This window comes from Cercospora kikuchii (genome assembly GCF_019650295.1).
Source record: "Cercospora kikuchii DNA, contig_00008, whole genome shotgun sequence".
NCBI lineage: Eukaryota > Fungi > Ascomycota > Dothideomycetes > Mycosphaerellales > Mycosphaerellaceae > Cercospora > Cercospora kikuchii.
Genome location: NW_025408589.1, coordinates 1287545 through 1299153, shown reverse-complemented (window position 1 = coordinate 1299153; position 11609 = coordinate 1287545). Strand labels below are relative to the sequence as shown.

Sequence of the window (11609 nt, the reverse complement as noted above, 5' to 3'; positions counted from 1 at the left end):
TGAGAAAGTCGGAGCGAGAAAGTGTCCTCTAATGTTCTTCATGTTCGTACGAACCAACATACGAAATCTGCCCGATCATTTCTTTTTTTTTCTCGCTCTTGTAAGACGTCTTTATTGCGACAGCCGTGTTTGCATCATTTCATCACTGAATCAGCCTGATGCACACCCACGTCCCCAGTCCCTGAAAAACCCCCATCTGGTAACAAGCGCACAAAGACGAATCGAAAACTCCACGCAATGGAATACCATTCCCCCCGCAACGTCTCCGTATCTCCACAACCACCCTGTGTCCCATTCCCATCGCACGAAAACCCTATCGCCCTTCAAGCATACCCAGCACACACTCGTTTCGAAATCCAACCGTGGACACAGCAGAAAATACTCCGAAAGCGACCACTTCCAAGCGAGGAGAGCATAAATCAAAACAGCCAGCGTCTTAACGTCTCATACCAAGGCGTCCAAACCGCACAACCGATGTCTTCTTCTTCCTCTTCCTCATCAGTAGAAACCACCCTCAGCATTTCACCATCTGCCATGTCCGCGTATTCTCAGATCGTAAAGCATCTCCTCCCCTCCCAAAGTCGATCTTCGATACCAATCGGAATGTCGCCATTGTCGTCAGGATAAATGGAAGGCTGAAGTCGCCCAGGTGACATGTTCGGAGGAGAACAGGGCGTGAGAGCAGGAGTCGAAGGGGTCAATGTGCTGTCGGAGCGGTCGCGAGTGAATTTCTGGGGAGACGGGATGAGATGGTCACTGCACGCAAAGGATTAGTATCGGCGACACAGCAGGTTTGGAGACATATTACTTTGTAGATTTCTGGATGGAGATGGTGAAGATAAATAGAAATAAGAGATTGAAAAAAGATAATTCGTAAGATATATTTTTGGGTTAGATGAGACGTTACCGCATGATCTCCTCGTAAATCAGACCTGTTCGATACGCGTCAATACTCATTTTGTGGAGGAACGGGAAGAGGGTACTCACGCTTCAGCTGCTCCTTGGATAGATTGTCCTTGTTCTTGTCGAAATCGAAAAACTCTTCGGGAATGGGGTCTGCCGTAGGCTCGTCTTCTGGGTCGTGATATGGCTCGAGATATGGGTGCTTCAGCGCCTCTTCCACAGTGATACGCTTCGCTGGGTTGAAAGCGAGCAGCTTCTCAAGCAAATCGAGAGCCAAGTCCGAAGTCTTTGGGAACATGGCCTTCCATGGGATCTTCTTCTTGAAAGGCAAGCTGCGAATGTACTCGCGTGCTCTCCTCGACTTGATGCCGTAGTAGTCCTCCATGGTAGGCGTTCCAAGCACGTCCAGGATCAAGGTCAATTGATGGTGGTAATCCTTGCCCGGGAACAACGGCTTGCCGCTGAGCATCTCCGCCAAGATACAGCCGACTGACCACACATCGATGGCTTTGGTGTATTCTTTGAAGGTAAGCATGATTTCTGGTGCGCGGTACCATCTCGTGGCCACGTATTCCGTCATGAAACCCTGATTGTCCTCTGTGCTGGCAGCTGAACGCGCAAGACCGAAATCGCAGACCTTCAGATCGCAGTTTGCATTGAGCAGAAGGTTTGAGGGTTTGAGATCGCGATGGAGGACATTGGCTGAGTGCATAGCTTTCAATGCGCGGAGAGTCTGGTAGATGAAGTACTGGCAGTGGTCGTCGGACAGCTCCTGCGTGCGGATGACTCTGTGCATGTCGGTCTCCATAAGCTCCTGGATGAGGTAGACTTCGGAGAAGCTCTCATAGTTGCGCGGCTTCTGAATGTCCAGAATGGAGATGATGTTCTCGTGGTTGAAGTATCGCAGAAGCTTCATCTCTCGCAGCGTTCTGAGACAGAACATGGAGTGATCGAAGGGCGTGATCTTCTTGATGGCCACCTTTTGTCCTGACGGCTTGTGCAGTGCCGAGCAAACGACTCCGTATGCGCCCTCTCCAACCACATCTTGAATGTCATATTGCTCCGACACGTTGAAGGAGATCTTGCGGGATCCGCCGGGCTGCTGTTGTTGGCGAGACATGTCGCCGGTCGCCGCTGCTTCGCCGCGGTCTTATGGCGCGGTCGGCTTTTGTGTAGAGGGAAAGAGCTGCTCAATGACCAGAAATTCCAGTCGTGGCCCTTGTTTTGACGGCAGCTGTCGATCGGTGAACGAGGTTCGAGTGAGGCGTGTCGCAGGGCAGTGCAAAGTCGAAGCGTTTGGTTCCTGCTTTTGCGTAACACAGCGTCAGCCCCATTTCCGGAATCGATCAATGAGCCCACAAAGACAAAGACAATGCAACGCCAGCGCTGCCTGGAATGCAGCCACCGCCTGTTCCACGTGGGGCACACGCAGAGCGCATCGTTGCTCCTCGTGTTCGCGATGCCGCCACTCCCATCTCGCTCACTCACCTCTTGCAGTTGTCCTGTACTCGCTGTACCTGTATGCTCCCTTCTCCAACTGTAGTCGAGCTTATGGCAAGCTGTTCCGTCGTCCAAGCGGTGTAGTTCGTAACCGAAGAGCTGAAGCTGAAGTGGGTAATGTTGTTAGCGAAAGGCCAACAATAAGCTCAGCAGATGATGGAATCTGCGCAAAAACTGGTGCTTGTCCCTGCAGAACAAGGCGCGAAGTACTGCTCCCAGGGATATATGACCGCAGACTCACCACCAGACAGGTCTCCTCTTTAGGCGCCGTTGAGCGTGACGTAGAGTTCCAAGCGGTACGAGTCAAGTCTCACGCCAACGTAAGGGTAGGGCAAAAGCAGCTTCGCGCCGATTTTCTGCTGAGGACGAGGCTGAAGGATTCCAAGACGATACAATATCGAGAGAGTGGCCCGCAAGACAAACAGACAAGAACGTGTGCGTATGTGTACCCAAGCTCTGCGCTCGTTGTAGCGCCGGGCCCAGGGTGTATGGCCATTCCACTGGTTTGGCGGGGTCTCGAGCGCCAGTGCGGGTCCACGACTCCATTCGGCGAACCAGCAGAAACAGGCCCCATCAGCCCCTGCTTTCGCCGCTGATTGGTGTCGGGAGCCCAAAAGGCCATCCTTTCATCTCAAGCCACCGACGTGAAACCTCGTGCGAGGCGCAGGAACAGTGCGACTGCGTTTCATGTTGAGCGGCTACAGGTCCAGTTACGGTCGAGACTTGGCGGCCTATTTGACAGCTCACCCTGAGCAGATGGCGCTGAGTGGTGGTGCACTGGTGCAAGATGAAGGCCGTCGTGCAGGAAATCGCTATCTTTATGTGACTTTTTCTATTGATACATGGTCTCGTTGGGTATAGCTACAGACAGAACGTAGACGCCCAACTTCTCGTCTAGATCCATGCCGGGCTGAACTGGATGCCTTACTCATCCTGTTGGTCTCTTCCGCGTCTCATCTATGCTGCTACTAAAGTACTATACAGGTTTATTGTCTCGTCTATTGCCGCGACGACTAGTACTATGTCCTTCATAGCTACCATGTCCTCTACCTCTTCCGCTAGTATTGATCTTCTTATCGTCGTCCTTCTTCCTCTCGAGCTTTATAGTATCTAGCTACTCGAACTGGATCTCTATATTCTGGAGGTGCGCACACGGCGATAGTGGTTTCGGACAGGTCGGTGTCGTCTCCCACTAGGCGTAGATGACCTTGTCCGCGCGGGCTTGTCCGGATACCATATTCAGCTTAGAATCTGGATACATCTTCGGCATTTTCTTCAACTAGTACTCAAACGATATAGGATTAGTGATGGTGAATATATATCTACTGGAGGAACCTCCCTAGAAAACTCAGCTTCTCTCACCATCTTACTCCGCAACCATCGAACTTCACCTACGACAATGCAGCTCCTTCTATCTCTCGTTGCTGCCAGCTTTCTCTTAATCAGCTCCGTGTCGGCTCAGCAGGGCTGCACCATCGTGCGAGACTGCCCCATGTGTGCAAGCGCACATTCAGATAAGCCAGTATGCATTGTTGTAAGCTTGCGTGTCTCTGATATCCCTTCGATCACCACGGTACTAATGCAAATAAAAGTGTCCGCCACCAACAGGACCAATCGATAGTCAATTTTGTGTGCCTGCTCCTCGTGATGATCCTTCACTCTTCTGTGTAAGTACTGCAGGTAAACCAGATTCAAAGCTGGTTGACATACCACCTTTGATAGTAGCTGACAGAATGTTACCAGTGCGTTTCGGATATTCAACCCGCTTAGATATATGACTCGCATAGAATATATAATGGTGAAAGCGAAGGTAGCAACATGCCGGGCTGAACTGCTTGTCTCATTCGTCCTGTTGGTCCCTCGCGCGTCTCATCCATGCTGCTGATTAAGTAATGTACAGATTTATTGTCTCTCGTTCGATAATGTGCCGCCACTTACCAGGTGGTGAGCACTTTGGGATACTCCTTCGACGAGATGCCCAAGTCGGCGAAGACAGTATCGTCACCACGAAGGTTCTCGACACGATGCTCGTCTTCCTCTTCAAGCTTCTCGAGCTCCTCTGCGGGAGTCTCCTTCTTGTCATCCTTCTCATCTTTGGGCGCGGGCTCAAGGTTGTTGCTACTCCAGTTAGTCATCTGCTACGCCCTCTTCCAACACAGGGCCTGCTTACCTGCTCTCAAAATTCTCGCCAATCAGCAAGAACGCCGCATTGACATAGTCAAGATGCTTCGGCTGGACTGGCATCCAGCCACGGCCCCCAAACTCTTCGATGAACTCCTTCGGAAATTCGGCATTGTTTGGAAGGGCATAGGACGGTGCCGAAGACTCTGGGTTCTTCAAGCTCATCACGAAGCTGCCCTTTTCAGCAATACCCATGTCCTTCTGCACTTCGCCCACCTCATTCGGGATGGTGAGCATGTATGCCAGATGAGTCGTGCCCTGCCCGCCGCCGGTGGTCGTGATCGCGTATACTCCCTCGCCAATTGGTGTGACTTCAGGTGTATGCCGTGTGCCCACTGTCTTCGTGCTGTATGACGACCCAGAGAAGAATTCCTCCTTCAGAGTTTCCATCGATGCTTTCTCCTTCTCGATGAATGCCATGAAGCGGTCTTTGCCGCTCTTTGGAAAGACTTTCTTCGGTAATGCGACGAGGCGATTGTTTCCCACGTCCTACAGTGCGTCAGAAGCGACTTGATATCAACGAAAGGCTCACTGGCCCATACATACCTGAATAGCTCCGTCTGTAATCTTCGCACCAGCTGGTAGTGGTCGCAAGACGAAATGGCTGCGAGCGAGATCCTGGACACTGTCCGGATCCTCGACACCCACTCGCCCACGTGCAAAGAAGTATATTATACCCTTTTCCAAAATGTTCGAAGGCTGCGCTTGTTCACGCTCCTTGTCCTCTTCGATCGCCTTTTCCTTGACCTCTCCATCGCCATTGGCAGTGCCATTTTCATGGCTCTCGTCCTAAACCGACACGTCAGCGTTGAACTCTCGCAACTGCATCTCCTCCTCTCACCTTGCTCGTTTTTCCTTCATCCTTCTTATTTGCCTTGACCCCATCAAGCGCGTTCTTCTCATTGCTCTTCTCGTTCTTCTTCTGCTTCGGCTCTTCAACATCCTCACCAGCGTTGGCCTCCTCGATCTCTTCCTGCTCCTGAGCCTCCGATTTGCCATTCTGCTTCACTTCCGACTCTTTATCGTTCATGTCCTCATCGAATCCCTCGTCGGCATCGTCAGCAGGCTTGAAGCTTTCGTCGATAGTCTTCTGATCCTTTGATGGCCGCTTCGACTGAGTAGGACTAGTCTGCTCATCCGCTTTGCGCTTGGTGCCATTGCTCGCATGTGGGCTGCTGTCATTCTTAGAGCGTGTGCCAGCCATATTTGATGATTGTGGTTCCGTGAGTCGAAGCTTTAAAAGTCGATGGAAGCTGCGATGATGTGAATGATGAATGCGACAACTCTGAATTGATAGAAGAGATGTCGATGGATAAGAGAGAAGGAAGAGAGAGTTTCAATACTCAATGGTAGTGATGATGATGAAGTAAACGCCTTCCACTGAACGCGTCTCTTGAGGTGATGTCACCATTGCCTAGTTCGCGACGCGTTTGACACGCGCATGCGATTGCCCTTTCAGTTGATGATCCTCACTTAATCTTGAGAGAATTTACTTGATGCAAGTCGGTCTCTGTGACTCGTTCGCTGTGTCGATGGTAGTGGTGTGTGTGGTCATGTTCGCTGATGGCATGCTTCTGCGATGCCAAGCGGCTCACAACTGGAACATTTGACGTCCAAAGCAAAATGCAGATCCCGTACTTGAACTGAGCCGACAATGAATTGCGTTGGGCTTTCGTCAATTCTGATCAGAACCACTCTGTGCCTCCAATAAATGGGCTTGTGAAATCGATAGACTACTTGCCTAACCTGTACTATACTAAATCTGCATTTCCCACGCTCCCTCCAACCTCTCTGTCCTTTTCCCCCATACCTCTAAGCATCCACAGTGCAAAGACCCAGGAAAATATTGCACAGAGCACGGGAACTGGTACGATCACACTGATTAATCAAGCAATAGCCCTCCGGACCCGTACAACGCGCGCTAGAATCAGTGCAAGGGCTCCCGCAAGTAGTCGTGTCAGTGCAGATATTGATGCCAAGGTCTACAGTAGCCCGGTAACCACACCCCTTGCGACCAGGACCGCATGCTGCGCCAACATCTCGACACTGATTCCGGTTGGTATATCGGACGCAAGAGCCCGCGGAACAGAATGACTCTTGTTTGCACTGTGTTGTGGAGTTGCAGTTCGTTTTTGCTTGTTTGTAGACACGCTGAACGTGGCAAAGGGATCAAAGTGGCAGACTTACTACGTTATTGCACGTGCCACAGTTGTTGTTATCGTCAGCTAGTCGAGCGCAGCGGCCGTTGCACACCGCAGGAGTTTCCGAGGGACAGAGTTCTGTGGAAGTCACAGTCTCGGTGGTCGAAGTCGTGGTAGTAGTGATGGGAGTGGACACTGTCGTCGAGGTCGTCGTTTCGGAAAACGTTGTCGTGGAGGTGACAGTGGACGTCGGGGTAGACAGAACACATGCGCAATAGCTTGATGCACCGGCGGATGCTATGCTCCTGATGATGGAGGAGTAGTTCACCGAGGACGTCGTGGTCTTCGTCGACGTAGTCATCGTAGCTTCCGACTTGCTTCGACAAATCGCGCCGTCGACATCCTTGTCCGATCGGGCAGGATTCTGCGAGCTCTTGAGAGAACATGACTTGTCGTTCCGGTAATAATTGGCATTGGTGCACTTGGTATCGCGGCTGCAGAGCTGTAGACAGTCCTCGAAGCTGGAGACTTTCTTCGTTGCATACTCTCCGCCAGGTCGGTTAGCACCGCACTCGACCACGCATGTGCTTCCGTTGACACGGCCAGGGGTACACTTCTTCGGCGGAGCATTTCTCGGAGTAGGTCCAGACCCAGCGTGTCGCTTTCTTTCTTGATAAGGCTCCAAGGTCGTTGTAGTTACAATCGACGTTGATGTAGAAGTGACAGTAGCTGTAGGGGCAGTGGAAGTTTCCGTACTAATATTAGTAGTTGTGGTGGATACCGTAGTTGTTGTCATGACTGGTGTCGGGGAAAATGAGGAGGAGCAAAATGATTGCACCAACGGATGTGTACCATACGACGTGAAGGACGAATATGGAGCTGCGAGCCATGAGATTGCGTCAATGTTTATTCCAGAGGACACGACATACCTTCAGAGCAGTAGGATCTCGCAGCTGCAGCGAAGGGCACTAAAGCCCAGCTGATAATGGCGAAGGCTAAGAGTTGCAACATCTTGCGTTCAGAATATGTAGCGAATGGGACGGGCAAAGGTATGATTGAAGAGTTCCTGTAGTGTTCTCTGAGAGCGCCAGTAAAGGAAGCCAGCTAAAGTATAGTATTCTTAATGTACGAACATGCCGTCGGCGTGATCGGCCGGCCTGGATGGCCTGAGCAAGCCACACTGCAGCTCAAGACATCTACCGCCCTGCGGGTGGATCAAAGAATCGCTCTCACTGGTCATCTGGTGGAATATGTTTCCAATCCTTTGCAGTAGCCTGGCCACCTAGAGGACCTTCCCGACTGGGCCTTTGGAATGTTTGAGAGCAGGAAACTCCCTGTCATGCACCACGACAACTGGCGCTGGGCGCACTCGGCCTTCGACACACGAATGCTGGCAGGCGCTCTTAGTATCGCAGAGAAGGGCCTAACTTCGGAAGCCCTGCTTGGGGTTGGAAAGGATAACAGCTCAATAGCGTGATGCGATGGCAGCAACCGGCATTGCCGAGGCGGAGATGTACAATAGTTGTCCATTGCCGCGACATAGAATTCGCTTCAGGGTTCGTCTGCAGCTTTTCAAAAGACTATGGTAGGCTTCTTTGCGGAGATTCGACGCTTGTGTGGCAGACTTTCGCTAGTTTTGCGCCTTTTCTCCCAAAGGCTGCTCAATGGGGAGGTTAGCAAGAGCTAAGAGGATGTTCCGGAATTCTAGAAGGGTCCAGCCAGCGGCGTTTTGTGATTGAGCTGAGAGAAAAAGGCGAAAGTCCGTCTCTGTGACTTGTGCTGATGCTCTTGGTGGTGTTTGTGGTCATGTTCGCTGATGGCATGCTTCTCCAGTGTCGCTAGACCCGAGCTAAGACGGCTTCCTCTTCCATTTGGCATGCAAGGCAGAAGACGATTTCATGTATCTTGATCACATGCAACGTAGCAGTTCGATCAAGTTCAGAGCCTGGGACATGTAATGGCAGCCTGAGAATAGCAGCAGATATGCACAAATCGAGTTGTCGAAGTCTTGCACAGCACAGCTCTCCCCACATGCTGCAAGAGGAAATACACTAGAACGTCACTACACGTGCACCCTGCAGACTGATTAACAATCATACTGTTTTCGTAGAGCTCCAATATGCTGCTTACCAAAGGAACCGCAGAGCAATGCTCGACAAGCTGACCATGAAATATTTTCTTTCGACTCATCGACTAGTAAACCCTTCATCGTCCGACGGCTGCCCCTCCACCTTCCTCAACCATGTGCTCAGCCCCACCCAAAGTCCTCCTCACAGGAACAACAGGCTACGTAGGCGGTACAGTCCTGGACACTTTGTACAAAACCCATCCAGAATACATTTACACTGCCATCCTGCGCAGTGCACCCCCTTCCGACTTCAAGTCGAGGTATCCAGACGTGGAAGTCATCAAAGGTTCCTACGACGACACAGAAATTCTGCGAGCGGCCGCAGAAGACGCTGACATCGTAGTCCATAGCGGAAGCAGCGATCACTTGGGAAGTCTTCAAGCACTCGTCTCTGGTCTTCTCAAAGATTCTCGGGTCCAAGAGGGCTCGAAATTCCTCATCCATCTCAGCGGAACGGGTATCATAGCCGACTGGCGCTCCTCAGATGGAAAACCAGGGAGTTTAAATCCTCAAGTATGGTCTGACATCTCCGACATTGATGGCATTACCTCTCGTCCTGAAGGAGAACTGCATCAACATACAGACAAGTATCTCCAAGATACTGCCAGAGCGCACGGCAACAGCTTGAAAATTGCGATTGTGTGTCCGCCAGATATATATGGTGAAGGACACGGGACTGGAAGAATTGAGAGTTATCTTGTGCCAGCGTACTTGAAAGAGGCGAAAAAGATTGGTGCGGCGTTCTATGGCGGAGAGGGTGAGAACGTGAGGAGTTGGGTTCACATTGATGACTTGGCCAAGGTCTATCTGAGGCTTGTCGAGGAGGCTGTCGCGGACGGAGGGCAGGCAGATTGGGGCGTTGAGGTGAGCTTGAGAACCTTCCTCTCGATATCGGGTTCTGGCGTGTTACGCTGTGATCTTGCGCGTTACGCTAGACTTCGGAAGGTCGTTCTTGACTAATCCGTGCGCTAGGGCTATTACTTCGCCGCTTCGCAGGAGCACACTTCACTCGACTTCGCCAGAGAAGCTGGCAAGATCTTGCAGAAGCACGGCGCTTTGGAAACTGCTGAGCCCAAGCAAATCCCGTTCGAACAGATCGATGGCATGTTGAGTGATTGGGGCCTTCCGCATCTCGGGACTTACATGTTCGCTGCGAACTCGCGATCGAAGGCGGATCGTGCAGCGAAGAACCTAGGCTACAGCCCGACTGCTCCGGGTCTGTTGGAGACACTGGAGAGTGATTTTGTGGCTTGCTTGTAGTTGATGACGAAGTCATGGTAGGCAGAAGGGAAGCTCCAGCGGTCGGGGACGGAGTGCCCGCACAGGGGTGTTGCTTGTACAATTCCAGTCGTCGTCCAAGAAATCCTGACGTCCAGATGGAAGTAGACCTGGTGTATGCATTGTTCCTGCAGCCATGTTCTTACACAATTATGTCATTTGCTGCATCTTTGTCAGAGTCGATGCGGTGATGTTCAGCTTGGGTTCTCTTCCATCTGAGCATCAGTGTTGGGCTCCTCCGCTGTCGGTGCTGGACCTGCTCCCTCTGCGTCGCCTTCCATGATAGTGTCCACATCCGCCCCAAGTGAAGTCTCGTTGGTGGAAGGCTGTTTGGTTTTCCGCCGACTCCTTGTCGTTGCCAGCGAGCCCGGAGCCGAGCCCCCGAATCCGACACGAGCGCCAATCTGCTCTCTGCTTTGTCTGCCTGCTGCAAGGTGCGCGGGATCTGGGACTATACCTCGCTCTGCGGCTGTCAAACGCTTCCTCCGTTTGCGAGGACGTTCTGCAGTCGCGTCTTCCTCGTCTTTCTTTCGAGCGGCTTCTTCGTCGAAAGCACGTTTTCGAAGTTCATCCTTGTTCTTCGGATCAGGGTGGATTCGGATGCTGTACATTGGCACTCGATCGGTTTCTCCTCGCTTCAGCTTGATTTGTGATAGGCGCTCCAGGAATGATGCTTGAGCTTCTGCTGTAGAATTCTTGCAAAGTTCTCGTGGGATGACCAAGGGTTGCGAAGGATCATTCGACAATGGCACCGGTGCATCTTCTTGCTGACCATCGCCATCGTTGCTTTGCGCATCGGCTGCATCACTTTCGGGGACAGTGCTCTGTGCCCTGCCATTCGCGTTGAAGTTTTTCTGTGTCAGCGTGACAGGTTTGCCAATAAGTCTGGTTTGTGACAGTCCCACCACGTCCAGAACGGTGCCCGCGCGACGTGGCTGTGTTGTCGCGCCCGCCTGAGCGATGTGAAACTGCGTCCCCAGGTCGGTGCTCCAGTAGCAACTGTAGACTCCATCGTCAAACTTGACGAGAGGATTTCGTGTCTGCAAGTCAAGGATCTGAAGTTTGCTTTGTGGTCTCGAGTTCACAGGCCGCTGCTTCGAGCTGCCATCCCCTTCTTCGGCATTCTCATTCTGTGCGTCACCATTGCTTTGTCCAGACCTGGATGTGCCGTGATTCTGAGCAGCTGAGTCGTACTTGCGCGCTAGAGCATCGGGCACATGTGTGGTCAAGTCCAAGGTGAAATACAGCTCCTCGGTTTCGGTGGCATCATACTCGTATTCCCACTCGCTTGTGTCGTCCTCATGTTGGATGGCAGGCACCTGTGCGGTGTCCGCCTGATGTTGGGGCTGGCCCATGTGCGAGGGATTGGCGTGGATTAGTGACCGGAACGTGCGAGGGTTGCAAGACCTCACTCGCTACCACGCGTCGCCGCCGCTGCACTCTTGGCGCTTTTGGTGAGAAGTAAAGAAGAGCATCCG

At 52.0% G+C, this 11609-nt stretch overlaps 4 protein-coding genes across 4 annotated transcripts; 1 reads left to right on the top strand and 3 right to left on the bottom strand.

The window, feature by feature from the left end:
- Positions 1–903: 903 nt before the first annotated feature.
- CKM354_001169500 (uncharacterized protein) lies at positions 904–2023 on the bottom strand (the record flags this gene model as incomplete). Its single annotated transcript, XM_044807195.1, has 2 exons — positions 904–932; positions 988–2023. The coding sequence occupies 2 exons, from the start codon at positions 2021–2023 to the stop codon at positions 904–906; spliced, it is 1065 nt and encodes a 354-aa protein (XP_044663130.1).
- Positions 2024–4337: 2314 nt separating this feature from the next.
- Positions 4338–5788, bottom strand: CKM354_001169400 (uncharacterized protein; the record flags this gene model as incomplete). The annotated part of the gene is made up of 4 exons (XM_044807194.1): positions 4338–4521; positions 4574–5073; positions 5131–5373; positions 5426–5788. 4 exons carry the CDS (start codon positions 5786–5788, stop codon positions 4338–4340), a joined length of 1290 nt encoding a protein of 429 aa, XP_044663129.1.
- Positions 5789–8967: 3179 nt separating this feature from the next.
- On the top strand, positions 8968–10113 carry CKM354_001169300 (uncharacterized protein; the record flags this gene model as incomplete). The annotated part of the gene is made up of 2 exons (XM_044807193.1): positions 8968–9717; positions 9826–10113. The coding sequence occupies 2 exons, from the start codon at positions 8968–8970 to the stop codon at positions 10111–10113; spliced, it is 1038 nt and encodes a 345-aa protein (XP_044663128.1).
- A 212-nt stretch (positions 10114–10325) lies between these two features.
- On the bottom strand, positions 10326–11486 carry CKM354_001169200 (uncharacterized protein; the record flags this gene model as incomplete). Its single annotated transcript, XM_044807192.1, has 1 exon — positions 10326–11486. One exon carries the CDS (start codon positions 11484–11486, stop codon positions 10326–10328), a length of 1161 nt encoding a protein of 386 aa, XP_044663127.1.
- Positions 11487–11609: the final 123 nt, after the last annotated feature.